Here is a 27,787-nt window from a genome sequence, read left to right on the forward strand (position 1 = left end):
TAATTTTACATATTTAACCGTAATATTCTAATAATTTTTCACTAAGTTTTGGGCCATTTGGATCATTGCATCTTTCCATGTTTTTGGGACGAAATCCAGCCAATCTGCTCAAGTTTCAAAGAAAAACATTGACATCCTATAGAGGCTTTCATTTTAGATTTGAAAACCTTTAACGACACCAGCTCCTTGAGTTTAAAGCCATTCTTCAACAAATTACAGGCTGAGAGTGACGAATACCCAAAATTCCTTTTCCCAATTTCTGCCTTTTTTTTGGGACAGACAGCATGAAGAGGTCCTGAGAACGCAATGAATACGGTCTAGTACTTTTCTGTGTGATAAAAACACAAAGGTAGTGTGGGAGCAGACCAAGAATCGCCTTATATATAAAGGCAAAGGTGTGATATTATGGGGTGCATAGCTCCTTTGCTGCTTCTTCCAAAAAGTCCACTATCATCTCCTTATTTTTGCTGACGTTCAGGAGTAGGTTGTCCTCTTCTTCTTTAAAGTAGTACTTTTCATTGTTATCTGTGATCAGGCCCACCACAGCTGTGTTGTCAGCAAACTTTGTGATGATGCTGAAGTCAGAAGTGGCTACACTGTTGTGTGTGTACAGGGAGTACAGCAGGGGACTCAAAACGCAGCCCTGGGGTGCTCCAGTGTTAACAGTGAGGGTGGAATATACTGATCCAAGATCTGTGACCAATCTCAAGGTGAAGGATTATCTGCTGTGGGGAAACTCATGTGAAATATACAAAAATATATGCACTCAGTGTGGTCCAAGGAGCTTTTTATAATCCTTCATCAGCTTGCATGTGTCATGTTAGCAGTAATGCCTGTGTGTGAGCTACAGCACGAAGAGAGAAAAGAGTAAGTCTCGTTCTCTCCCCCCTCTGCTGTGTCCAGAATGATGCACACATCGCCACGCCTTCATTACAGAAGCATGAGCCTCTTTCTCTCGCTTTCATTATGCAGCACAGACCTATGTAAATCCTTCACAGAGCCATGTTGCTTTTACAATTCATTGGACGATAACGAGGGCAGACTTTAATGCTCCGCAGAGCTCATTATAATGCCTCTGTGGGAACTTAGCCACACTGGCACACTATCTCAAGAGTCAAGGCGTTTTCAGCAGCACTGGCATGGAGAAGAGTTTACACACTCCATGCAACCTGGCTGACAGCCTCAGCTCATATCTACCCCGGGCTGACCCAGGGCACGCGTTGGAGATTAGACGGAGAGGAGAGGGTGCTGCCGAGGAATGGACGGAGGGCTAAATGAGTAAAAGGGGGAACACATGCTGATAGGCAGCGAAACGGCGCGGGTGAGGGCGAGAAATTATGGCGCAGACTTGCTGCTGCAGCAATGGATTAAAAAGTCTGACACAGGTAATCTTGTTTAAAAAGAAAGATCAAAGAGGAAGTGAGACTCCCTATTAATCTGTCTCTTTTTTCTTTGCTTCGCCGTCCAAACAGTGACCACGGGGGGATTTTCTGTCTTTCTGGATAACAAGGAGACTGCGGGCCACAAGAGATGCTAATGGGCCACATTGTAGCTCAAAATCAGAGCCTGCTTTGAGAGGATTGGGGCTAATTTATGGTTCAAGTGGCAGAACCTGTATTAGACTGTCTCCAGTGGATGCTGGGAAATTTGTGTGAATGCCTGCACTTGTTTGGGAGGATATGTGTGTATTGGTGTACCTGTCTGGATAGCTGGGAGGCTGTTGGCCCATAGCTCTGTGTTGTGCCGAAGGGCTCTGCTTGGCTGAATTTGTTCCAGATGGAGGAGCGCTGTCTGTGAAAACACAATTTTAACAACACAACTTAAAACGACACACACATCTGAAAACCTCCTTTTAAAAGTAAATCAACATTATCTGATTTCCAGAAAGTAATTAATTCTGTAAATCAGCTTCAGAGAACTAAGACTTTCTCTGTGGGCCAACCTACCGTCTTCAGGCACAACAGTGAGAGTGACAGAGTTGCCGGCTTCCTTGATGAGCTGGACGATGTCGTTGTGCGACAGCTCCATGATGGACCGGCCGTTGACAGCAGAGATTCGGTCTCCCACCTTCATCTGACCTATTCGGTCTGTAGGGCTGCCCTCGATGATGCGGCCAATCTTGTGAGGTATAACTGAAGCAGGAAAACGCAGAAAAATGACAACCTGTTTGTGCTGTTTTTTATGTTGAGCGGCACTGATTTAATAAAGCAAACATTGGGACGTCAATTTCAAATAAAGCATTGTGCAATCTTGCTGGGTTACTAGGAACCCAATCAATACATGGCTCCAATATAAAATCATGGATCATAGAGTACAGGGTATTATGTATATGGATGTATATACCCATTTACAAATCTAATTCAAGGAACTATGGTCTTAAGTTTGAAAAAACTTAAAGACACACTAGTGAAGAGACTGCAGCCGCACCAGCTGTGTGAGGCTGAACTTTGACACAGCTGTGCTTTAATGCTAAGGTCAGCATGCTAACATTTTTACAGTGGCGGTGTTTACATACTGATGCTCTACATGTTCATCATCTTAGGTTTGCATGTTAGCATGCTACCATTTGCTAATTAGCACTCAACCCGAATCCTGGTGAGTCTGAGAGGATCAGCATTTGTTTTGCAGGTATTTTATCGGAAACCAAAGACAGTAATGACCTTGATGACTGTGCTGGATTGGATGTTTGGGATCATCATAGATGTTAAAATTTATCCCGAAGGAGATTTAAATGCCACATTTTGTGGCAACCCATCCAATAGTTGTTCAGGCATTTCACTCAAAACCACAAATGTAAATGTAAACAAAAATACTGTAATAATATAAATCTTAAACTCAACAGACATACTTTGGGCAAATACCTAACAGTATGACTTTGAAATAATAAAATCAGATTTTTAAAAAAATATTCAACTTGTTATAAGTTCATAAATACCAAATGCTTGATCGTGCTCCTCAGTTTCTGAGATACAGGCATTGTCTTGTACTATATTTAGTTTTTGGTCACATGGGGTGATTGTTTTTTTTTTCTAAAATACATAAAAATATAAGGAAAACAGTAGTATCATGTGCTCAAATATACTATGATAAGAAAATGGTGGTATCTATAGTAAAGTGTAGTATAGTGCAGTACAGTACAGAACAGTATATGTCCTTATATTCATATTTCTTGAATATACCGCAGATCTCTGTTAAGTCCTCAAATTACCTCATACTTTCTATGTAATTAAAATAGCCTGATTGGTAATAAGTTGCAAGATGTGTTTTTCTTTATTTCTCACCTCCAGGTGGGGGCTTGTTCTTTGATGTGAGGATGACGAAGCCGAAGCCCTCGTTGTCTTTGCGCTGCAGAGTGACGTCAAAGCACTCTGGCCGAGAGGACTGAGCTGGCTGGACGGCGTTTGGAGCCTCGCCACGAGACATCTTGGGAGAGCTGTTGACCAGGACGGATGCTACCTGCTGAGGCTGCTGACTGCTTTCCTCCTCTTCACCATCTGACAAAACACAATGCATGGAAACATGAGGGGAATTCTTGCAGTCATGCATTTTGAGCAGCATTCTTCATCGTGTCTTAAGGACACGGTCAGCTCATTACAATTCGTCACAATCAGCAACAGGACAACGTAAATGTCTATTTTGAGCAGGGGTCATTCTGATGTGGCTGACATACATTTCAACATCTGTCAAAAGATCCCTCAGATCCTCCGTCTGCAGATCCTTCCAAAAATAATCCAAAGCACAGCGGCTTTATTGAAGATACCCTTTTTTTGTTGCACACATGAAATACAAGACTGTCAACTCTACACTTGAGAGGAAAAAAAGCCCTTTACAATTTGTTATTCATAAGACAGGATGATCTACCTCAATCTCTCTTCATTGTATGTTTGTTTTGCTGAGTCCCTGTTTTGTCAGCCGGCATCAGGGAATCTCTTTCTAAAGCCCTGCTTTGAAAGCATAAAGCCTTACATGATTGATGCTTAATTTCTGCAACGTGATCAAAGCTGTTGTTGCGATACATCAAATCCAAAGTAATTTCAAAAAGTGCTGCTACCATTCATGGAGCGGTTATTTGTGGGGGTAAACAAACCTGAATGCAGTAGGGGTTTGTGCTGTTGAAAAATAAAACTCAGCATATTCTTTTTTTTCATCCTTTGAGATGTAAATCAACTCCACCAGCTGATCTAATCTCCGCTGCCCTTCACACAGCTCCCATCAGCCTCGACAGATAAACACAGCAGAGACACTTTGGCTGTTTTGTTTCTATTTTGATGGATGAAAATGCTTCATTTGTTTTCTGAGATTAAAGTAAACTAGAATTATTGCCTTGTGGTCGTCTGCCTTCATGCACCAGTTAAGTTGCGCTCACAGTTTACATCTCTGTCTGTGAAAATATGGCTTCACACAAATCTTTCCCCCGGCAACACAGAGGATCTATACAATCAGCACATTTTCGAGATTAGTTAAATTCAGTATCCAACCAAATGTCTCCCCTTCTGTTCTTGAGAGGTGATGTTTAGTAATGGCCAGAAAAATGTTTTTGCAGAACATCATGATGTCAAAGTTTACGTCTGACCTCTCGGATAAAAAATCCTATTTGACATTTGTGTGAAATTTGAGCATATTTATTCTTGATTTACAGCCAAACGTGTTTCATGAGGACACAGTGATCATGACCTTTGACCACCAGTTTCTAATCAGTTCATTTTTAAACCCAAGTGAACGTTTGCAGCAAATTTGAAGAAATTTCCTTAAGGGGTTCTTAAGATATCACATTTACAAGAATGAGATAGATAAGGACACCCTGATCTTAACCTTTGACCTACAACCACCTCAATCCCACCAGGTCATCATTGAATTCAAGTGGATGTTTGTGCCAAATTTGAAGAAATTTCCCCAAGGGGTCTTAAGATATTGCACTCAAAGATGAGGTCACAGTGACCTTGACCCTTGACCTATGACCACCAAAATCTAATCACTTCACTACTGAGTCCAAGTTAAAGTTTGTGCCAAATTTGAAGAAATTCGCTTAAGGTGTTTTTGAGATATCTCATTCACAAGAATGGGATGGATGGACAGACAGAAAAACCACAAATATAAAAATCCTCTTAAGAACTTTCTTTTTCTTTTCAGGAAAAAAATGTTCACATAGGTCCTAAAACTCAATTTTGGTTGAACTTCTGTTATTCAGATTTATCTGCAAAGAAGTCATCCAGAACAAATTTAAAAGGATTAGAGAAAAAATCCCAGATCAAAGCTGTTGCTCAGAGGTCCTCCTGCAGCATACTGATCCAAACAAAAAGAGTAAAAACAAGAAGCCGCGCTCAAAACCTCTCGAGCGCTTTCAGAAAAACTCTGGTTGTTCAAAAGCAGACCCACCTGCGTGTGTCAGCTTCCTGCGCACTGTGAGCATGACTTGCCCCATGCGGGCTGCGTTGGTCATCAGCTCCAGCACTTGTTTGTGGGATTTGCCCTTAACTGGCACGCCATCTATACACAGCAGCTCATCCCCTGCCCGTAGGCGCCCGTCCTTCTCGGCTGCACCCAACGGCACGATGGCGCCGATGTACACCTGTGGAGGCAACGGGATGTGAGAGAAAACAGCTTGACACACTGATCTGAGCCTGAGTGAGCACACGGATTGACTGGCATTATAGTAAATAAACAGTTGAAATCCTCTCCAGTTGCTTTGAGTATTTTGATGCCTCGTTTCCTATGTGCAAAATAGAGTTTTTATTCCCCCCTTTGTCCTAAAGCAATGCCAGACATTTCGACAATTTAACTGAATGCAGCTTAAATATTGTTTTGCTCGCCGCCTGACTGCCATTTTCAAGTGTCTGAGGGTTTGGGGTTCCAGCAGCACGCCAAGGTTTGTTGTAAACGGCTGAACCGTGCCGGGCAGCTACGTACCGGCTGATCTGGCCCCTCGCCTCCCAGGACTCTGAAGCCAAAACCCGACTCCTGGTTCCTTTTGATGAACACATCCAGGTCCTTGGTATTTGGAGCTGTGGAGAGGAGAGGAGAGGAGAGGAGAGGAGAGGTTTTATTTACAACAGAAAAGACACATTAATTATGCCCTCTGTCTGTCTGGCATGTGGGCAATGTGTGTTTTGTATAATGCAGTAATTCTATGCTGTCAATCAAGGCCGGTTATGTCTTAAATTATTTCAGCCGTAAAAGAAATATTTCATTTGAAAGCCAAAAGACATAATTTTATGATATCTTGCTTAGATATCAGAGATTTTTAGCTTTCATTTGTCTGATAAAATGTCCTAAAACAATATGAAATTATGTGCATCCACAAGTACAGTACAACTTTAAAGAGACAGTTCACCTGAAGTTCAAATATACAGAAGAAACTGAATGTTGGGTAAAAATGAAGAAATGTACGTGATGGTAAACAAATAATAATCGATGCATATTAGAGTTCCGTTATGTCGACAGCTTCAGAAAATAAATTCGCTGTTATTTTAAATGACATTAAACACGCAATAAAGTTCTGTAACTTTTCTAAAACTTCTAATGTTTTTCACATACTTATTACTTTTTCATGGCCTGGAAAATGTGATTGTGACTTTTCTAGGTTTTCCATGACCTTGGGAACCCTGAATATGATGGAACTAGACGGCACTCCACTTATGGAGCTAAAAGCTAAAACATTAGAAAGAAAACAGTTCTGACATCTGTAGATTTTCTTGAGTTACTGGATCGTGATTTCTGTAAAGACACATTGCTGTTAAGTTTTTAAAATGCATTTTTTTGGCACTTTGAGCACCACAAGCTGAGTGCCAACTTGCTCCATTATATTGGAAAGAAGGCAGACATCTCTACGGCCGATATCTCCAACACTCTGCAGCCCACACCGAAACAAACTCAACTGACAAACTGCACTACAGGTGAGAGGAGAAATATGGATTGTTGATTTTAAGGTGAATTGTCCATTTAAGGCATCAGTTAAGACTCTGGTAACTTGTGATGGGCACCCTTTCTTGAAGATACATTTTCTACCTGATGAAATAAAAGAAATATTGCTAAAAAATCAAAAGTTGCAAGACTGTGCATCCAGAATCATGTTAAATGATTGTAAATAAATAAAAAGTGTGTTTCCCTGAAAACATTCTGTCACGTCCACTTACGCTTGCTTTCCAACAAGGCCCTGGACTTGAGGTAGAGCTCAGACGCGTCCGGTTTGGGTGAAGACGAGCGCAGCGTGTTGGTGTGGTAAGGGAGCGGGTTGGGGGCCACCTCGGGCTGACCGAGGGCCTCTGTGCTGTTGATCACCTCCTGTCGCTGAGGCTGTGTGATGGGCTGGGAGATTGGGTGGGGCATCTGCTGGGGCGCGGGGTGGGGAGCCTGTTGAGGAGTCGGCTGGGATATGGGAGCCGTGCACTGAAACACAGAAAGGAGAGCTGTGATGTAGCGATGAGAAGATAAGAAGAAAGGTACACTATGATTTCAGGCTGATAAATATATTAATATGAAGCATAAAATCCACAAATGGATTCTTTTTAGGACTACTGTAAATGTATTCCTGTCTCTGTATGAAAATACGCATACTTTTTTGATATTATACAGCAAGAGTACTCAACTTGCTTTGTTTAGGGGCCACTTTGCAAAGTGAAAGGAGGCCAAAGACCAATTGCAGGGGCCCCAAACATGTTTTTAGGATTTTAAGAACATGTCTTGGATTTTAGCATTCTAGGATTTTGGAACATTTCTCAGATTTTAGGGCATTTCCAGGATTTTAGGATGTTTCCAAGATTTAAAGACATTTGTAGAACTTCACGATAATTCCAGGACTTTAGGACATTTCTAGGATTTAAGGACATTTCTCATATTTTAGGACGCTTCTTAAATTTTTGGGACATTTCTCATATTTTAGGATGTTTCCAGGATTTTAAGATATTTCTAGATCTATAAGATAATTCTAGGACTTTAGGACATTTCTAGGACTTTAGCATTTTTCAAGCATTTTAGGATATTTTCCAGGATTTTAGGACAGTAGGGGCTTAGCCAGGAACTCTGTCAAGGGTTGTAGGGGATTATTTTAATGCTGTTTTATGCTCTCTGGCACCTTATGCATCCTAAAAGTACAAAAACAAATCCCAGTGTGAATCACTTTATTTTTTACTGTGAAACAGAAAATAGGTGGGGGGGCACAAGGCAGCCAGTCAGGGCCAGATTCAGCCCACGGGCCATAAGTTGAGTATTACTGCCATACATACTGTTTTTATGCCACTAATGTCTTCAGTGCTAATGTAGCTGAGGCAGGAGAACGTGTTTAAGGTGGTCTTACTCCCCAGAATGAAAATCTCAACTACTGCACAAGTCTTAATTTTTAAAAATAGTGCAACCACACATTATAATTCAGTGTTGAACCAATAAAACAGTATGAGTAAGCCTGTTGCTGCCTCAGCTCCTCTCTATTTTAAGAGTGCGGCATGGAGGAGCAGCGCAGGAACAAGCTGTTGAACATGGCATATCATCTTAAACACCCATACGCAGAGGGATGTTAAGTTGCTGTTTGCCAGGAGCCAGCATATTTACCCACATGCAGCTCCAGAAATAACAGCCTGGCTAATGTGGGCTCACTGAATAATGTAGCTAACAACAGCTTCCACAGCACACACACACTGAGTGGTGCTTGCGGGTAACCAAGTTAAAACCTTTTTCTTTTGAATAATTCAGCGGCAGTTTTATCATCAGGGTTTGTTTCGTGCCGTGAAATGGAAGAAACGTTTCAAAGATCAACTTACTGGTTTTAGCGATTTCACAGGAGACGTCTGACCTGCAAACAGAGAGGCAGAGGGAGACGTTAAATTCAATTTATTAAGAAAACAAACATCTTTTCAAACATACAGCTTAAAAGCTTTAAGGATGAGCCGTACTTTGCATCTTTATTCACTCCACTGACCTGTTGAACTTTAATGCTAGAGCATCACATTACACTCACAAATAAAGGTGCTAACTAGAACCATACAGGGTTCTTCAGCTTGTTCCTATAGGAAGAACCTTTTTAGGCTCCTGGTAGATTATTTTACAACAGTACCACCTGAAACCCTTTCAGAGAGCTCCATCTAGAACCCAAAATAAAGGGCTTTACCCAGATCCCCCGATATCACCCATTTTACACCAACGTGGGACTGTTAAGGCTTCAGTTTTTGCACCTAATTTTGAACCATTCAGGGCATTTCAACCAAAAAAAAAAAAAACTGGTTCTGAACCTGAAAAGTTCGGAAGCCAATTTAAGAACCAGAGCTAGTATGATGACAAAGCGGTATTTGAGTTTCTACAGAGAACCTTTTAATGGTGTAATGGTTTCACCCAGTACCCTTTCTGGGGCTTCTTTCTAAAACCTTTCTACTTCTAAATTCAGAGGTTTTCATCTAGAATCCATCAGCAGGGCTCTAAAAATATTTACTACATTATTCGTAAATCTCTCACCCACTAATCATAGTTTTAGTTTAACAGGCCAGCCTGGGGCCACGTCCAAGAGTTTTGGCCTTCATGAGGCTCCTAAATGGCTGACGTCGGCCAGTGTGAACCACAACAATCATGGTTCATAATCATGTTTTTAGGGGGTGGAGATTTCGTGAAATGTCTGCTATTAGAGATTTTACTATTTCAATGAAACAGTAGGGTTGGAAACCGAAACTCAGTTTCAAATTAACACCAAATATAATAGGCAAAGAACCAGTTACCCCCGAAAAAAGAAGAATTTTTGGCAGACCATGTGGTATTGTATGGCACAAATATATCAACTATGGCAGAGCATAAGAACAATGAACTGATAAAGGTGATTCCAAATTCATCTACACTGAAGAACAGCATTGAAACATGGGTAACAAATTTAATATTCTATGGAGAGGATCTCCTTACACCCATGCTTTCAACAATCTTTGAAAAACTCTTTCTCCTAAAAAAGGCTCTTTGGATTTAAAGTGTTCTTATCTTTTCAAATAATCCTTGAAGAACCAAAAGGCATTTTTTGTAAACTCGCCAAAGTTTTGCATTTCAAATAGCATAAATGATATGAACCTTTTGGTTTGAAAAAAAGTCCAAAAGTGCATATAACATAAAAAAAAACACTGCACATAATCTTAATCATTTCTCACAGAAGAATATATGAATAACTCAATTTTGACAAAAATGTCAGATAGAGACAACCTTATAATTCTGAGGTAAGAAAACGTCTGTGGGCAGAACCTCTGACCTTCAGGAAGAACGCCTCTGTAACCCTTATTTCTCAGAGCGTACACCCTCTCCTACTTCTTATGCGGACACACTCTGCACCTTGTTCTTTGTCACTTAGTAATATTGCCCTTAAGGGTTTTGCAGCTGCTGTTTAATACCTCGCTGAGCTTTCCTCTCTGTCAGTGAGTCACACTGTAATCCAACCAGTAGGGGCCAGTATACTCCAGTAGCAAAAATGGTTTACATGTCACCGCAGGATGGGAGACACAGAGGTGACCCTAGGCCATGAGAAACATGCACTCCTCTGGGTTAAACCTGCCAGCTGTTTGCTCCACTGCTTACTCAGTCTGCAGCTTTAATAATTGTATGAATGTCATCAGCAGAATTAAATAAAACGATTTAATGAGTGTGCGCCGGTGTCGGAGAAATGACTCTGTAATAATACGTTTATTTATTCATTTAATTCCTTTTCAAATACAAGTGACGCAAAACCACTGATGGTATCTCCCTGCTCATTTGATAGCACCGGCGCTGAGTGCAGTACACATCCCACGGGGAAGGGTACTGTGTCTCATTTCCAGATTTAAATCCAGAACAGGGATCAGGGCCAAATAATTTCCTGTTTCATTTCTCTCTGCTGCTGTCATCGGAAGCGAGTTGTAGCCGCTGGCTGGGAGCAAAGCCTAACCTAATCCTGGTTTATGGGTGACTTGAGGGAAGCCCTGCAGCGATGCTCCTTTTAGTCCTGGAAAGCTGTGATCTCCTGCCCCTTTGTAAGCACTAACACACACACAAACACTGCATATGCACATGTAACGAAAAAATACATATAAGGCTGGCATAAAGGGGCATAGAGTTGATAACAGCACACACACAGACACACAGGACAAGCCCCTGGAGCTCAGCGCAGAGCCCAGCTGAGTGCATCTGATATGTGGGTGCAACACTGATCTCTTGAATCTAGGCTACTGCACTGCAGTAAAGGCGAAAAGGAACAAGCCCTTCAAATCGGTGCGAGCCTGAAGTAAGAGGAAGGACAATCATTACCCACCATGCTCTGGCTCTACTCCCTTTCCATCTCTTTCTCTCTGAGCAGCAAGTGAATCACTGAGACTGCCATCTCTCCTCGCCTTCCCAGCACGGCTCACCATGTGACTAAGCATGACTTCCTCCCTGTTTGGGAAGGTGCACTGTGGGTGATGCGGAGTTGGTGCGGAGCGGAGCGTGAAATTACTTTATTCAACATTGGGAGAATTTGTGTGTCCAAGCAATACCTCCAGAAAACCACGATGCAACCTGTTGTTTATGAATGAAAACATACTATGTGCTACACTAGATCTCGCCTTGACGGAGTAGACCTTTGTCAACAGTTGTATAATCATGTTTATTTCTCTCTTAAAATAGTGCTTCGCTGCTTGAAAGATGGTGTCTTCATAAAACTGGGCTGTATATGGAGTAGAAATTCACAATTACTTTTGACATTGGCGCTACATGACCAAAGAAAATAGAAAAAAGGCTGTGGCATTTGCTTTTTCTAAATTGTATATCGACAGAATAGTTGTAATTCCATACTGGTATTTCAGTTGTGCAAAGAACAGTTAGTCAAGGCCGACTAAAAAAGCTGATGCTTAGTTAGTGGTTGAGTTTACTCAACAGCTAAGTGACATTTTCACACTTGTTTTCTTCACTTGTTTTTTACAAATAAATACATGTATTAAAAAGCATCCGTGATTGTTGCATCTAATGTATTATTACTCTGATATTAAAATGGCATTAATTTTGGTGCAGAGTGCATTATGACTTGTGACTTGACTTGCGATATGTCAAACTTGACTTGGGACTTACTTGTGACTTGAAAGACAATGACTTGGTTCCACCTCTGCAATTTAGGTGTAAATACATGAGAGCAATGCAAAACACCTTGTCAAATTCCTTGTATGTTTACTGTACTCGGCCAAATAAAGTTATTCTGATTCTGAAGAGGCTTAAAACCTACAACCACAAGAATGCACTTTGCTGCACCGGACCAATAAACGCTCCCACTGGTGGATGAATTTGGGTTTCCTGTTTGGCAACAATATGGCTGCCGGTTGGTTTCAATCTTGTATTACAGCTAAACAGTAAGCTAAAATATGTTTCTGAGAACCGTTTAGGTAAGAAATAGGCAACAAAATAACAAAATCTCGGTTTATATTTGATCAACAGTGCTAAGGTTTACTGTTTTGGTCTTAGTTTGGTCCTAATTTGAGAGAGAGAGGGCGGCTCTCTCTCAATCTGCTTCTATTTCCTTTGTGTCCTGATGCAAAAGGACAATATGTAGTTTGAGCAAAAGCGCCACAGCCAGTGAAAATCTGCAGGATGACGCGATTTTGAGCTGCGAGATGAGCAGTAGTTCATTAACACTCATTAGCCACACCGTTTTGATACAAAAGTAGTTTAAAATCAGCAAAGTATCCCTTAAAGAAATCAACTTCTAATGCAGGCGGGCGGGCTTCTCACATCTGTTGATTCACTCATTGTTTTGTTGCGAGAGTAAAAGAGCGACAGACTACAGGTGACACAAAGCTGAGTGGGGAATTAAATGATTTCAGAAGTGTGGGACTCAAAGCTCCAGACTATCTCTGCGCACTAACACCTGTTTGCTGTCTGAACAGTAACTGAGTAGATTAATACAGACAGCAGCGAGTTAACAAAAGAGATGTCACAGCGTCAGCACTGTAACCCCGCCAGCTGCGGCATACCTCTGAGGATTAGCTCAGTGTTGCAGGATTTACCTGCAGCTGCTCATTTCTGCCGACTCACCTCCTCTAAGCACCAGCACGTTGACCTCGCTGCCCACTGGCAGGTCTTTGAGGATGTCCACCACCTGGGAGTGGCTCAGCGTCTGGACGTTCTGTCGGTTGATCTCCTTGATGACGTCGCCTTTCAGCAGGCCGCGGCACCACTGAGCGTCCAAGATCATCTTCACCTTCTGACCAAGGGGGCAATCTGCGATGGCGAAGCCGAAACCTCCGGGACCTTTCACCAGGGGGACGCTCACCAGCTCCGGCTGTAACAGAGTGGGATCTGGGCCGTCTTGGTTGGGGACGTGAGGGATGTGGTGGTGGTGTTGGTGAGGATGGTGGTGGTGACGTCCTCCGTTGGTCATGGGCAGGACTGCGGCAGTCTGTCTGGAGAGGGTTCCTCCGTCTGGGAGTGTGTAGTGGGGCTCCTGCGGCGTGGAGGTGGAGGGGGACGGGGAAGTGTCCTTGGAGGTGGAGAGGCCTCCTGATGCCTCCTCACTGCTGCTGGAGTCCTCGGGCAGCGGGTAGCCCCGACACAGGACCATGTCCACGTACTGGTTGATGGGGATGGACTGGAACATTTGCACCACATCAGCGTGAGTCTTCCCCAACACGCACGCCCCGTTGATGTCCACGATCACATCACCTAAAACAACAAACAGCTTTTTAGGACCAGACAGACCGAAATAAAGGATAGCAACGAAGGCCGACTGTTGCGTCGCCTTATGTAACTTGAGTCTCAACCAAAAACATGCATTTGAACACACTGCAAAGACCACATCTTTGTTGACTCAGTGTTTTATCACAATATGATAACCGTCCAAGACCTGAGTACTAAATAATTGTACTAATTAATTCAAGATGCAAGAAAACCTCCAGAACAATTAACACTGAAGAAATCCTAACCATAAGCTCTCGCCTGGCACACAGGAGAAGTTTCAGCTGCTTGCAAACTGCAATCTTCACAGCGAGATGCCACTAAATCCTCCATATCCTCGACACCGTTTCTTTAAGAAGCCAGAATCAGAGAATTTTACCTTTATTTCTTTAAAAGATTACTCAAACCGACTAATCTATTACCAAATTAGTTGGTGATTAATTTAATAGTTGTAACTAATCGATAAATCGTTGCAAGTCTCCACCACACAAAGGCAAATCTAAAGACATGCAGTACTGATGAGGCCGATGACACAATAAATGAAATAACTGTCTATCTGGACTGCAAACTTCAAGTGAAATCTCTATCTGTTTCTCCTTCTGCTCTTCCGACCCTTGATAAAACTCATAGACGTTAATGGGGATGGAGAGAGCGAGCGAGAGTATAAAATAGAACAAGATCACTGACATGCCGCTCTCTCCTTCCTCCTTTCATCTCCGTGTATGGGGGGGTGACTCTCAGCACCCCTGGCCCGGCTGAGATATAGACCTGGATAGCCGGCTGAATTGCTGACTGGCCAGTTGGCTAAAAGCCCAGTGGTGGATTCAGCCCACCTACACAATCAATACCCTCTCCTACAGCAGCAAACACAGCGAAGGTTTCACTCTGAAATGAGCTCCATATCTCGATGTAGCGCCTGTTCAGAACCCACTACACGCACCTCTAATGACTTATCTAACGACTCAGCATCCATAAAATAATACTGATAATGTAGGTAAAAGACTAGAGTGGATGAAAGTTACAATATTCAACACTTGTCATGAATAAAAGCTCCGGGCGTGCCGTCAGAAAGTCTTGATTCCAGAAGAATCTCACTTGCAGTTACAGTTCAGTTCTCGCAATAAAATTAATTACATTCATTTCTTTGGTATAATCAATTATCCTCCATCTCAGGGGAAATAAAACATTGAAAATAATTACTCTCTCTGTTCTACATTCATGTTGATTCTCGGCGGCAGCGGCAGCAGAGGCATCAGTGTGTCTGTAAAAGCATTCGATGCAATCAATATAACTGTAATGTGAAACCTGAAGCACTTCAATAACAGTAATTCAAATTAGTGCTGGCATTATATTAGATTTTCACTACGAGATTATCATGGTCAAAAGAGGTCAGGAAAACAATATTATCACAGTAACTATCGAAAATTCAAAAAATGAACAGATAGATAGATAACTGAATGAATAAATAATTATTTTTTAAAAAATCAAATAAAAAAAAACAATGCCATCCTTAAAGTTCATCTTTATCTTTGTTCCCTAGATTTTGAATTTGGGGGTGAATTTTGGTGTATGCAAATATTTTTTGGACTATCTTGTAATCTAGGAATAAAATATGAATTTTGGTGCAATTTCCCTTAAAGAGACAATGGATTATTTACACAATATTATATGTGTATGCAAATGTGTCAATACCCAGATATTGAAACACCCCTAATTCAAGTGACTATTATCCCCATGTATGTGCTGACAGTAGTTATATTTGGGAATTTACTGAGCCACTGAAATGCAAGTGCTCCTATAATGATTTTATTGAAAGCTACATGTAGCACACGTGCCTGTGTATGATACATATACATATACATACACACACACACACACACACACAGACACACATATATATATATATATATATTATGCAGATTAACAGGCTTTGTGACCCACAAGTCACCGAAAGACAACCGCTCTGCAGGCCTATCAAATCTGTAATATATGGCTGCGTATAAAATCAGGGTGTCAGCCATAAACTGGACATGTGCTTTATTGACGGACGTTTCCTTTTTTAGAGCTGCTCCGCTGAACACTATAAACTATAAACTTCTGCCTTTGCTTGATCAAGCAATGTGACATTCTCGGTACATACAGCTGCTCCGTGATTTTCCTCAAAAATGTGTTTGTTTGTGTACTCAGGGTACATAAAACTGCATTATGTACAGTATGTATGCTGCTGCCAAGCTGAGTGCCACTGTGTGCATAGGCATGCAAACATTATACACGTGAATGTGACACTGGATTATGTTTTGTTTGGATAAGTAATAAAAAGCCTATTTGTCTCTCCCTAGTGCTTCTTTCTAGTAATTCCTCCTTGTGTGACTTTGCATTACAGACACGCCGGATGCAGTAGGTCAGTGATCCTCAGCTTTCTTAAATCTGGTCCCCACAGGTGGCCCCTCAACCATTCTCTTCTTCACAATAAAAATAAAGTAATTCATATCGAGAATTGTTTTTATACTATAGTATACATAATGTGAAAACAGCAACAAAATAAAGCTTGTTTATCAAAAAAAAGTGCCAGAGGAGGATCTCCCACAGCGTCCGATAGAGGTCTTAGCTAGGCCCCTAATGTCCTAAATCCTAAAAACATCCTCAATTCAGAGAAATGGCCCAAAATCCTAGAAACATCCTGAAATTGAGAAAAGTCCTAAAATCCTAAAAACATCCTACAACGCAACAACCTAGTAAATCTGAAAAATGTCCTGAAATCTGAGAAACGTCCTAAAATCTTAGAAATGTCTTCAAATCAGAGAAATGTCCTCAAATCCTAGAAACACCCTAAGATCAAAGAAATGTCCTAAAATTCTAGCATCCTCCTATAAACATAGAAACATCCTCAAATCAGAGAAACGTCAGAAAATCCTTGAAATATCTTCAAATCCTAGAAATGTCAGATGAATTTCCTAAAATCCGATAATTGTCCTAAAATCTAAGAAATGTACTAAAATCCTAGAAATGTCCTTAAATCCTTAAAACATCCTAAATTCAGAGAAATGTCCTCAAATCCAACAAATATCCTTAAATCCCAAAAAAGTCCTAGAAATGTCCTAGAAGCATCCTAAAATCTGCTGCGACTGGCCCCTGCCCTCCTGTCATTTCTCAAAAGTGGCCCCCAAGCAAAACAAATTGAGGTTCCCTGCATTAGGTCCTACCTGAGGCGATCTTGTTGTCATGCGCTGCAGGCCCATCCGGAAGAACGTTTTTGACCTGGAGGAACTCGTCGGGTCGGTCTCCTCCGATGATGGTGAACCCAAAGCCCTGGGGGCTTTTTCTGAGTGCTGTTTGCAGGATGGAGCCCTGCAGCTGAGACGGATCTCGTGTGAAGCCCCTTACTCCCCTCCCAGGCTCCTCTGCTGTAGGATGACAGTGGAAAAAGAGAAGATTGACAAGAGGTAATGGAAAGGGAAATGAAGAAAAATATCTTTAATGGCCTAATTACTGTAATTACTCTATACTAAATTGCTTCTGCCGCTTCCGCATGAACACATTGCACAGCTCTGGTCTAACAATAAACACTGAGATATAAAATTCAGCTTTTATAAATGAAGTCACAAAGACATTAGCTCTATAGATGAGTGCAGCATCTTCAAAGTTCACAGGTTTACGTGCCGGGACTGTCTATGTGGTGTGTCAGCATGCACATGTGGAAACCAGCCCTGGATATGAAGAGAAACTGAAAAGCGTGCTCACAAATTGCCATCTGTCTCCTTCATAACAACATGCGCGCGGTGACAACGTGTCTGACAGCACGTCGCTCACTGCTAGTAATTACATGAACAATCTGAGAGAGTCGTAATTTAAGTGCAAACTCACACAAATCACACACACGAGACTTGCGAGTCTACTGCTCCGTTTGCAAAGCCAGTAAACAGCCAGTTATTGCAGAGTGTCTATATTCTGCCACAGTCTCGCCGCAAACAACCAATTCCTTTCACCGCGGGGATAAATCCATCCTGAAATGCGCCTGACATTTTCCAGGTAAACTTTTCATTGCAAATTTCCTTTGTGGCGCCTGCAGGATGTGTAAATGGGGCAACTTTTTAGAAGACAGGAAAGGGATTATATTAGACGGTGTGTGTGTGTATGTGTGTGTGTGAGAAAGAGAGCGAGATAAGAGCGATGAGACAGAAAAAGACAGAGAGAGAAATAGAGTTAGCCTTGACAGAAAGAGGGAAATTCTAACTAAATCCTAGAGCTTGCCCTTCCCTGTGGTGAGAGCCTATGAGATTGTGAGTTATGTGCTGCGTCCCTGCATGCTGGGCTTCTTCTCTGGCAGTTCCCACACTGATAGATGGTGGGACATCAATCTCATTAGGGAGGGTACAGATAGAAGCCCCCCCTCAACCCCCCACCCCCCCCTCCCCAACACCACTCTCAATGTGTCATGGGATTGTGATTTGCATAATTGCATTGCAATTGGCGGATGAACATGGCTGCTCTGATGAAAAAAAAAGATAATGATTAACATAACGTTCCTACACTGGAGCTGTGTCAGAGAGATATGTTTGTAAGATTGTATATGTATGATGCTGTCACGTGCATGTGTGTGCAATAACATGACATTCCTTACGACAATTTAACCCTCATAATATCCTTCCGATTGCCATACACCTTTTGGGGTCAAAATGACCCCGCCTGATTTGACTGTTATTTAAAGCATATTGTATAAATTGTCAATCAATTCTGTGTTACGCCTTTTAGTCTTACTTCAGTCAAACCCATTACCACACATTTTTCCCCTCCTTTAGGAATTTAGAGCCAATAGACGTTGTTTACATAAGTATAACAAACATGTTTTGACGGTAAAAGATTTCATTTGGGGTCAGAATGACCCCAAGGACAACACGAGGTCCAGTGTGTGGGATTTAGGGGAACATATTGGCAAAAATAGAATATGATATAATAAGCATGTTTTCTTTAGTGCATATTCACCAGAAAATACGAGTTGCTGTGTTTTTGTTACTTCAGAATGAACCATGTATATCTAAATAGGGAGCAGGTCCTTTACCATGGAGTCCATGATGTTTCACGCCATGTTTCTACAGTAACCCATAATGGACAAACCAAACACTGACTCTAGGCAGAGCAATTTTCACAATTCTGCAGCGGCCTCTGTAGTAAGCAGCCGAGGAACTTTGGAAAAACAGAGATTTTAAATGAAAAACTGCTTTATTCAGTGCTTTTACTTGTTTAAATCACCATGTTTGTTTGTTTTGGAGATGAAGAGACCTCTGCTGATAATTTGGCTCCAGATAAAAACTTCCTGTACATCTGGATCTTAGATTATCAGAGATAAAAGTTGAGCACACATTCGCAGGTGCAGGACTAGCCGCGGTTTCGGATTTGCCAGACTTTAATATTTTGTGGTTTGTTTTTTTGTCCCCTCTCTATATTAATAGGTTAGTACACAACTCAGGCTATTCAAGGGTTCATTTTTCCTCAGCAGCAGTTTGCAGAGTTTCGGTCACAGGATTGATAATTGATCAGTGGATCCATTTAAATCAGATCGATGCATGAGAGAAACAGCTGCTCAAAAAGCAAGTGAAGGCAAACTTTGAGACAGTTTGTTTTGAAGAGGAGGAGATCTCTGATGATAATTTTGGCTCCTAATAAAACCTCCTGAACTTAAGGAATTCTAACCATGAGAAGATTCAGCAACCTGCAACTCTCTCCACTAGATGCCACTAAATCCCCTAAAAATCTTACACATTGCTCCTTTAAGGTGTGACCATGAGTGTAATTTGCATGTTTGACAGGATTTAGACCGCCAAGGTCTCCCATGTTCACACACTACATCTGCATTATTTCTTGGATGCTCACCATGAGAGCAACACTGATGGAGAAGTAAAGCTTGAGCGAGGAGAAGGATGGAGAGAGGAGCCATACACCAAAGCCATGTTTACATGGTCTTGATTAAGCTGCGGGCCACAAAGGGACAGTCTGTGTTCTCAGGGGTGAAGTGATTATATGAAATGTCAGACAGGATTGTCAGCGCTGTAATTATGGCTGAGCACAGTGCTGCGCTCTGCTCCTGTGCTCTGCGGCATTGTCTGGGGGGGGTCAGATGAGCCGGCCTTGTCAAAACAGTGTTTAGATGCCACCTCACGTACGTCCACATACTTGCGCAGGACCACTACCCATTAATTCTCATTAACAAGGGTGGGAAGGTGCACAGGGGAGGCAGTAGGAGCTGGAGGCGGTGGCACACAGAGGAAATATCAGCCACAGACTGCAGAGAGGCTCAGCTGTGGGAGGTGGGGGTCTGCGTGCAACAGAGTGAGGCAGACAGTTCTGTCCGAGGGGCGTCTGAAACACAGAGGCTAGTTTGAATGCTAATGTGGTCACGCTTTGTGTGTACGCACGCAGAAGAGTGTAATAATTCTTACCCGTGCTTAACAATGCAGGGCTCTTCTCGGAGCTTTACATTGACTGAGAGGAGGGTGATTAGGCCGCTCGAGCGGCATCAGTCACCACAGGTGGTAAATGATGAACAGATGACCCAGTAGAAATGCAATTTATGATCATAAGTCACTTTCACCTCTTTCCCCTTCTCTGTCTCTCCTTCCCTTCCTCTGTTCTAAAGAGATCTTTGAACTGCGGTGAATGACTGGGGCGAAAGCACTTTCAAAGAGACCTCAGAGCTCTCCCTATTTCACAATCTACTTGTCAGAATGAATTCTGCCGCCCAGTGAAGCGCCGCTCCATTATTCAAATTGAATATCATTGCTTCAGAGGCTATGGGCTGTTTATCAGCAGCCTGTCAACTGTTAGAACATCTTCCAGACAGTCATCGCAGCATGAAGGCGATGATAAAAGTGCTCCTGTGTTTGGATAGCACATCTAATACCTTGTTATATAGGTTTTATTCTTCGCTGAACAAAAAAAGCTATAACTATAGAGCCAGAACCCGTGTTTTAATAATGCTGTGTCTTTATTTTAAACCCTGGCACCTCCGCTGCATCGTACAGAGCAGCAGGTGGAGTAGGTAAAACACAGCCAAATGAAAACTTACTGATTACAATGGGCCATAGTGTTGATACTGCCTACTAATATCACCACTGTCTGACAAGTTAACTACACTGCCCGCTACCATTTATGTTATTTATGTTTGAAAAACATTTATGTGTAATGAATGTTGTGAAAAGGCCTAACCACAACGTTTGTTTACAATAAATTCAAGGTAGAAAACCCCTGTGTCCCAACATAAAACAAAATAGTGCTGAGCAAACGCTGCCTAAATTGATTTGTTATTCAGTTTAAATCAGTTTAAATTTACACTACATTCAGAATATTTTCACCAGTTTATGATGCTGTCAGACTGCTCTTTCTGCTAGAGTCGTTACCTCAAAGCTAGCAGACTCCATTGACAAAAATATGATGAAAATATTTAAAAACTTAAACTGAGACTAATTATTTTAGGTGGCTAGAATACATTTTACAGCGGCCCCTGTCCACAGCAGTTCACTGTCTAGCTTCTGGGTCTGTAGTTTATCAAATATGATAGCAAAGCAACAGAATACATAAAACAAGCACAGCAGAAAAGACAGATACGTCCGACTACCGTGTTTAGCTTTAAACATCTCACAATTTTCTACAATGTCGATCGCCGAGGTTAGAACGCAAAATAAATCTTTAAATATGCTGGCCCTTTTTCTGAACCTGAAATTATCTGAGTTGATTACTATGGGGGAATTTAAGTCAATTGTAAAACATTAAGAAACAGCACTCTTAGTCTATTTGATTGCAAGAAAATTGAGCATTTATGCATTGAACTGATTTTTGTAATGCATTTTACTTATTTTTACTTTGTGGCAGCTTAAACATAACAGTTAAGGCTAAAAATGACAAAGAAATAAATACAAACATTTTCAGATTTTCTTATTCCTCATATCAGTTTCCAGTTGCTATAGGCGTTGCCGTAGCTGTCGCTATTTCAGTTTGGTTTCAGTTCATATATAAGTTAATTGTAATATTTTGGTCACCTAAAAAAGTCTTGTTCTGTGTTTGGTTGTCCTATAAGACCCTCCAATCCTTAGACAGATGTTCAGTTTTTCTGGTAAGGACATTCTTCCCTAATAAATGCTTTAATAAATGTAAGCCTGTTTTTCATTCGCAAAATTAGCATTCGCATTTACACAGTTAACCACACTGTAAATGGACCGTCCTAATAAAGCTAGCAGCTAGTGTTAGGGTTAGCTCCACCCTTTTGTCCAAATATGGTCACCTCTGCCCCCCAAAATCCAAGATGGCTATGGTCAAAATACCAAACACAAGGCTTGAAACAGGAGTCCACAAACTAATGGGGGATGTCACAGAGGCAACATCCACATCTTTTTATATAATCTATAGTAAAACTACATCTATAATGTTGAGTTCTTCCTAAATTGTAAAAACATATTTATTATGCCACAATTAAATGCTTATGTCTCTAAAAACAAGTTGACATGTCTCAATATAGCTTTGATTTTTAAAAATTAAATTGAATTTCCTGAACTGACCTCTCCTGATTGCAACACTTCTACACAAATTAATATTATTTGGCAATAATAATCTGACTCTATTGTAGATGTTTCTTCACCTGCCAGCTACTGTCAATAACACATCTGCAGTTTCTGCTCCGGACTGTGCGTGTCGTTACCTGAGGGCGTGGCTGCCGGCGGCAGTACGGCAGTCGGTGTGTCGACGCTCAACTTTCTCTTTGCTTCCTGTACTGGATTCTCAAACTGGGTCTTCTGGTTGATGTGGCTGCACAATAGATATAACAACGTTAGATTAACAAGAACTCTGTTACAATTATACCATCAGAACATGTTCTCAGATAAAGTGTAACTGTTCAGACATAATATGTTTCTGTCCTCTCGTTGTTGCCATATTCCTCATCGCACATCCTGTTTTTTTAGCCATGCGTTTACCTACATCAGCTGCTAAAAACAGTCTGACTGCTTTTCCATTCGTCCGGGGTCTTATGTTTTGGCTTCACAGAGCACAGCTTGTCCACACTCTTGATATCGTCATGCAAACCTGTGATTTGACTATGAGTGCTGGGTGTGACGTAACCTGCGTTGAGTAGACAGCATGTCATACAGGCTGCTCTTATACAACCGCAAACCTGTCTATGCCGAAAGTGCAACACATGCAGAGGGATTAGGAGCAAATCTAAAGCTCAGAAATAAAAAAAAAAATGAATTGACATTCTCAGTAAATTCAAAGAGAATTGGATAGAGAGGATCAGTAGCAATCTTTGCTGCGATAGTCCACATCACCATGATGGGATCAGCATCAGCTCAATGCATTGTAATCCCAGGATCAAAAGATTAAATAAACTGTAGAATGGATGCAAACGGAAATGTGTCCCTTTTTCATCTTGCACGCCTAGAGATGTCTTTTTTTTTTTTTTTTTTTAAAAAAAACCTTTTCAGGGTCAAAGTCAAAGCAAAAAATATTCTTTTTTTTTTTTTTTTTTTAAATACTGCCTACTCTCACTGCAAACTTATTTTTCAACTTGATTTTAAATCATTTTAAATAATCTTTTGTATCTTTTCTCTTTACTCTTTTATTGGAAGTTGCTATCCTTGAATTTGTTTTGTGTTTTATTGCTCTGTAAAGTGCTTTGAATTGCTCTTTTGTATGAAATGTGCAATACAAATAAAGGCTTGCCTTGCCTTTGAACCCTGAGCATATTGGTTTCAATTCTTTGGAAAACAAGAATGAAAAAAGCCATGAACAACTTGGCAAGAAATGTTCTATAAATTTCAAGAAATTGGTAGATTTAGAAAATCATTTTTTCTAAATGGGAAAAAATGACAAGAAAACAATATTTATAATTATCATGATTAGATATTTACAAAATATTTTTACAGAATTGTTGTTATTTTTAAGCATTTGTTTCCTGTCCATTGCTTGTCTTTATTTATTTATTCATTTTAATTTCCTCTTTTAAAACTAATTCTTAGTTAATTTTCATTTACTTTTTTCCTGATTTCGTGCTTTTTGGGGGGTAATTCCTTGTAAAGTTGCCCTTGCCTTCTTCCCATGTTTTTAAAAGAAATCAAGCCAATTTGCCCAGGTTCTGAACAGCTTTGCTTCCACTATACTTTGGGGAATTTACACCAAACTCAATCTAAAAACAATTAATGACTTTTGGGTCACACCTGTGTGCTGAAACAATTCCTGCTACCGAGAGAAACGTCCCTCCTCGGTTATAATGGAGAGGTAGCTCATCTGCCTAATGAGCTTGAACAGTTGTAAATCCCGGTCATGACAGCACCTTGGGAAGGCGAAATGCATTGATGCTGCACAGTGAATCAGCCACATGCTGAGACACTGATGGTGTGTGTGTGTGTGTGTGTGTGTGTGTATGTGCATTCAACAAATAGTGCTCTTGCAGTGCACAGAGATACCCTCCCCATTAAGTCTGAAGAGATAAACATTCCCCTCTTTTTCATTCCCATTCTCTCATTTCCTCTCTATCTCACTTTCTCGCTCCTTGATTGCCACACCTCGTGCTTTGTTTGGTTGTTGAGGAAATAATGACACTTTGTGTCACGTTGTCGCATCCGCTCGTTCATTCACAACAAAATTTGCCAGACAAAGAGACAGGGACAGGAGAGAGGCAGCCTTTCACTGACCCTCTTGCATAAACAGGCGTGCTGATTCCCCCTCCCCTGCCTGCAGGTCTCTCCCTCTTTGACCAAAGCAACTGGACTAAAATGGGACATTGTGCTCTTGTTTACACTCTTGATCAGAATGGAATCTCACCCTTGTTTCCCTCTCAGGGACCCTAAACCTTCATTGTCTGTTGTCTTCACCGTCTTTTCTCTCTCTCTCACACACACTCACACAAAGCTGTACCCACCAGTGCTATCTGTACTGACATAATTGCTCTCTGCAGGACTGTGGGAAACTACCTCATGGACAATAGCATTATATGCTACTATGACATATTCCACAGGTCCCCTGAGATGCACTCATTTAATTCCTCTAAATACCTCTAAAATAGGCATGTCATGAAACCAGAGATGTGGTAGTTGATACCAGTACCGGTGAAAATGCATGATTTTCAATACCCAATTCGATGACGAGGTAAAAAACAAAAACAAAACAATATATCCCATGTGGTTAAACGGGGACTCCTTTCTGAAAAACATTGAAATAAAATGTAGTTCACATTTTATTATTAACCTTTGATGATCCACCTCAAATGGGTTATTGAGATTTTATGGGCCAGAAAACATATATTAATAAATAGTCTGCTCTTTTCGAGGAGTTGAGGTGGAGCTGGCACTTCAGCTGCACTTGTCGCTGTCTTTTACCTGCTGTTGATAGATAATTAATCTATCGATCTAATGAGTGCTGATCAGATCAGTTTGATGGATGAGAACTGCTGTGAGTGAACGTAAACTTTTGGACACAGCAGAATAAATGGTTAAGTTTCACTCTCACTGAAAGTTCTACTGCTCCTTCTGTGACAACAGTACGCTCTGCGCTCTGAGAATGTGGTGCAATAGATATAATGGAACCGTAAATATATATTTCAACAGCGTTCCTAATGAACAGTCCAGCTCCAAAAATAGAAAATGTATTTGTGCGAGTAGTGGTTTAAATCATAACAGGCCACCACAAATAAAGGAACTTTTGAGAAACCTTATTAACAACACATGGCCCCAAAATAGCAAGAAGTTAGTATAAAGTTACAAAAAATTACCTGAAAATAAGCAAAAAAAGAAAGATAAAAACAATAAAACACATAAAAATGACCTGAAAAAGTGCACAACATCATTTAAATATATGTATAATATCTTTATATGTACAATTATAATTATTATAAATATATTTCCCCCCCCCCCCCCCCCACTTTGTTTAAAACAAATTTTCAGGTCATTCAAAATTAGCAAAATTAAAACTGACATCCCTACTTGTAGGCGTGAATGCTGCCCTTTCAGGACTGGAAAAATTGCATTCATGGTACCCACAGCACTAGAAGTGCTGTGGGTACCACCAGATCTTCAGAATTGGTTCTCATGACATCCCCAATTTGGAATTCAGCAATACCACTTTTAGTTGCAGAAAATGTGTATATATATATATATATATTGAGAAAACTAATGCAAAAAGTGAAGTTGGTGAAATCCAGCCTGAAGACACAGCTCCAGAGGAGTCAAAAGGGTATATAGAAGACTGAAACCCTGGTTTGAACATTCAGACAGTCACTTCAGCAGAGACAGAAAGAGTGAATATGAGCAGTAAGCCATTTCCTCCACATCCACCACAATTCACAGCAGTATCCCACTGGGTCCCTTCATGCGCAGGGAGAAGTTTACTTACTCAACGTAGTAGGTGCCGTACTGGGGGTCCTCAATCTTCTCCCAGCCGTAGGGCAGCTCTGGTGGGAGAACAGATGTGGAAAAGGCAGACGCAAATCGCTTTAGATACTGCTGAGGCACCACATGGACTACTGGACACACACAATAAGGACGTAGCTCTTTGACGGGCAGCTTCACAGCATGCTTACCTACACTTGAAGAACAGGAGGACTGCTTTTATTTCTCACTATGTATTTAGGGCTTAATACACACTGTGGAGGATGCAGGGAGAGAAGGAGGAAATGCTGAGTTGTTACACAGCCTCCCTGGAAAATAACAGCCTTTCTCTCCAGCAGTGTGTATGTGCGTAACATCTTGAGTTTCTGCTGCTGTGTGACAAACACACGCGGCTCAGAGGAGATCTTTACGCAAGAGGGGCCATAGAAAATTGCCTTTTGAGAGATGCCGCACTGATGAGCTCCCTGCATGTGTCCCAGAAGCCATTAGGAGGAGAGGGGCAGGCTGGAGAGCGGAGGTTTGTGCTGCGTCACCGGCATGACTGTGATCAGGCCCGCTCAGCTGTTCAATCACCGTCTGTTAGCCAGCGTCCTCCTCACAGAGGCTGGGATGTGGCTGGTGCACACACTGCTCGATGCAGCAGGGAGTTGGGATGGAGTGGAAGTAGATTGTGGGTGGGGAGGGGAGTATATGAATGGGAACCGAGGGGCGTAAGTGCAAATGCTAATGTTAATACCATACAAACTATCTGCAGATATTAGCTTCTTTTACATTGCCCATTCAAGGCGGAAACGTTACACCATTATTCCAATGATCATGGTGTGGGGATACAGAGTTTTCTCGACTTTAAGCCAGCAGCAGAGGGAGGAACGGCGCTTATTCGATGTCTGTATAATAAGAGACAGCTGTCAGGACGGGGCGGGTGTAACATTTTAACAACATGTTATGTGTGCGACCCACTAAAAACCAGCTGATAGCAGTTAGCAGCTAACTCAAAGAAGAACAGCAGCTGAAAAAGTCCACAAAATGGGGAGACAATGAGGTCTGCAGGGTTCCCACATATTTTCATGGACAAAATTTCAGAACTTTTCCATGACTGTTCAAGTCAAAAAATTCTTGCCAGACTTGCTTGGTGGTTCTTAGATATATCAGATTCAAACTCTATGCAAACATAATTCCAGCTAACAGGCGAAATAAAGAGAGACGAAACACGAGGAGAAAATGAAGAAACACACGTGATGGCTAACAAAACATCACTCATGGGCGCATATTTGGAGCAATATTGTTGGCAGCTACAGAAAATGAAGTTGCCATTATGATATATTACATGGAGGATTATCCCCCGAAGATCACTGTAACAGTTTTACTTAATAATATACGTACATCTTGTAAAAATGTATATTTAATGTGACTGGATTATGTGAACTGCATATTTTCTAATCCTCACTTAGAGAAAAAACTTGGCAGAGCGTCATTCCTGTGCACTACAGCAGCACAAAATCCCTGCTCTTGTCTGACAAAGAGTCAATGCACACAACCGCTATTTTTAAATATCCCACCGAGAGAGACTCTCACTCCAGCCTGAAGCCCCGTCCTGTGGACGATAAACAAGGTGTAGACTTCACTCTGTATCACTGGTGAATGAGGAAATATAGTGAGTGCTTCTGGCAAGAGTAGTGTGTGACAACAACCTCACTCACGTGTACGAGTACTGCCTGCAGTGGAAACGCTACACAGATCTAGGGTTTATGTTCCTCTTCGTAGGTGGTGTTTTTGGTTCAAAA

General features: G+C 41.4%; 1 protein-coding gene across 1 annotated transcript in view; it reads right to left on the minus strand.

Annotated features, from left to right (window-relative positions):
* The window catches only part of magi3a (membrane associated guanylate kinase, WW and PDZ domain containing 3a), a 170,041-nt gene that overhangs the window by 9,185 nt on the left and 133,069 nt on the right, over positions 1-27,787 (minus strand). Inside the window, 11 exon segments of the mRNA XM_042491298.1 lie at positions 1,698-1,791; positions 1,947-2,132; positions 3,282-3,494; positions 5,377-5,569; positions 5,908-6,002; positions 7,134-7,386; positions 8,754-8,785; positions 12,994-13,620; positions 16,836-17,036; positions 22,322-22,428; positions 26,008-26,065. Of these exon segments, the coding sequence (XP_042347232.1) occupies positions 1,698-1,791; positions 1,947-2,132; positions 3,282-3,494; positions 5,377-5,569; positions 5,908-6,002; positions 7,134-7,386; positions 8,754-8,785; positions 12,994-13,620; positions 16,836-17,036; positions 22,322-22,428; positions 26,008-26,065 (2,059 nt within the window).

The sequence above is a fragment of the Plectropomus leopardus genome, chromosome 8 (genome assembly GCF_008729295.1).
Source record: "Plectropomus leopardus isolate mb chromosome 8, YSFRI_Pleo_2.0, whole genome shotgun sequence".
NCBI lineage: Eukaryota > Metazoa > Chordata > Actinopteri > Perciformes > Serranidae > Plectropomus > Plectropomus leopardus.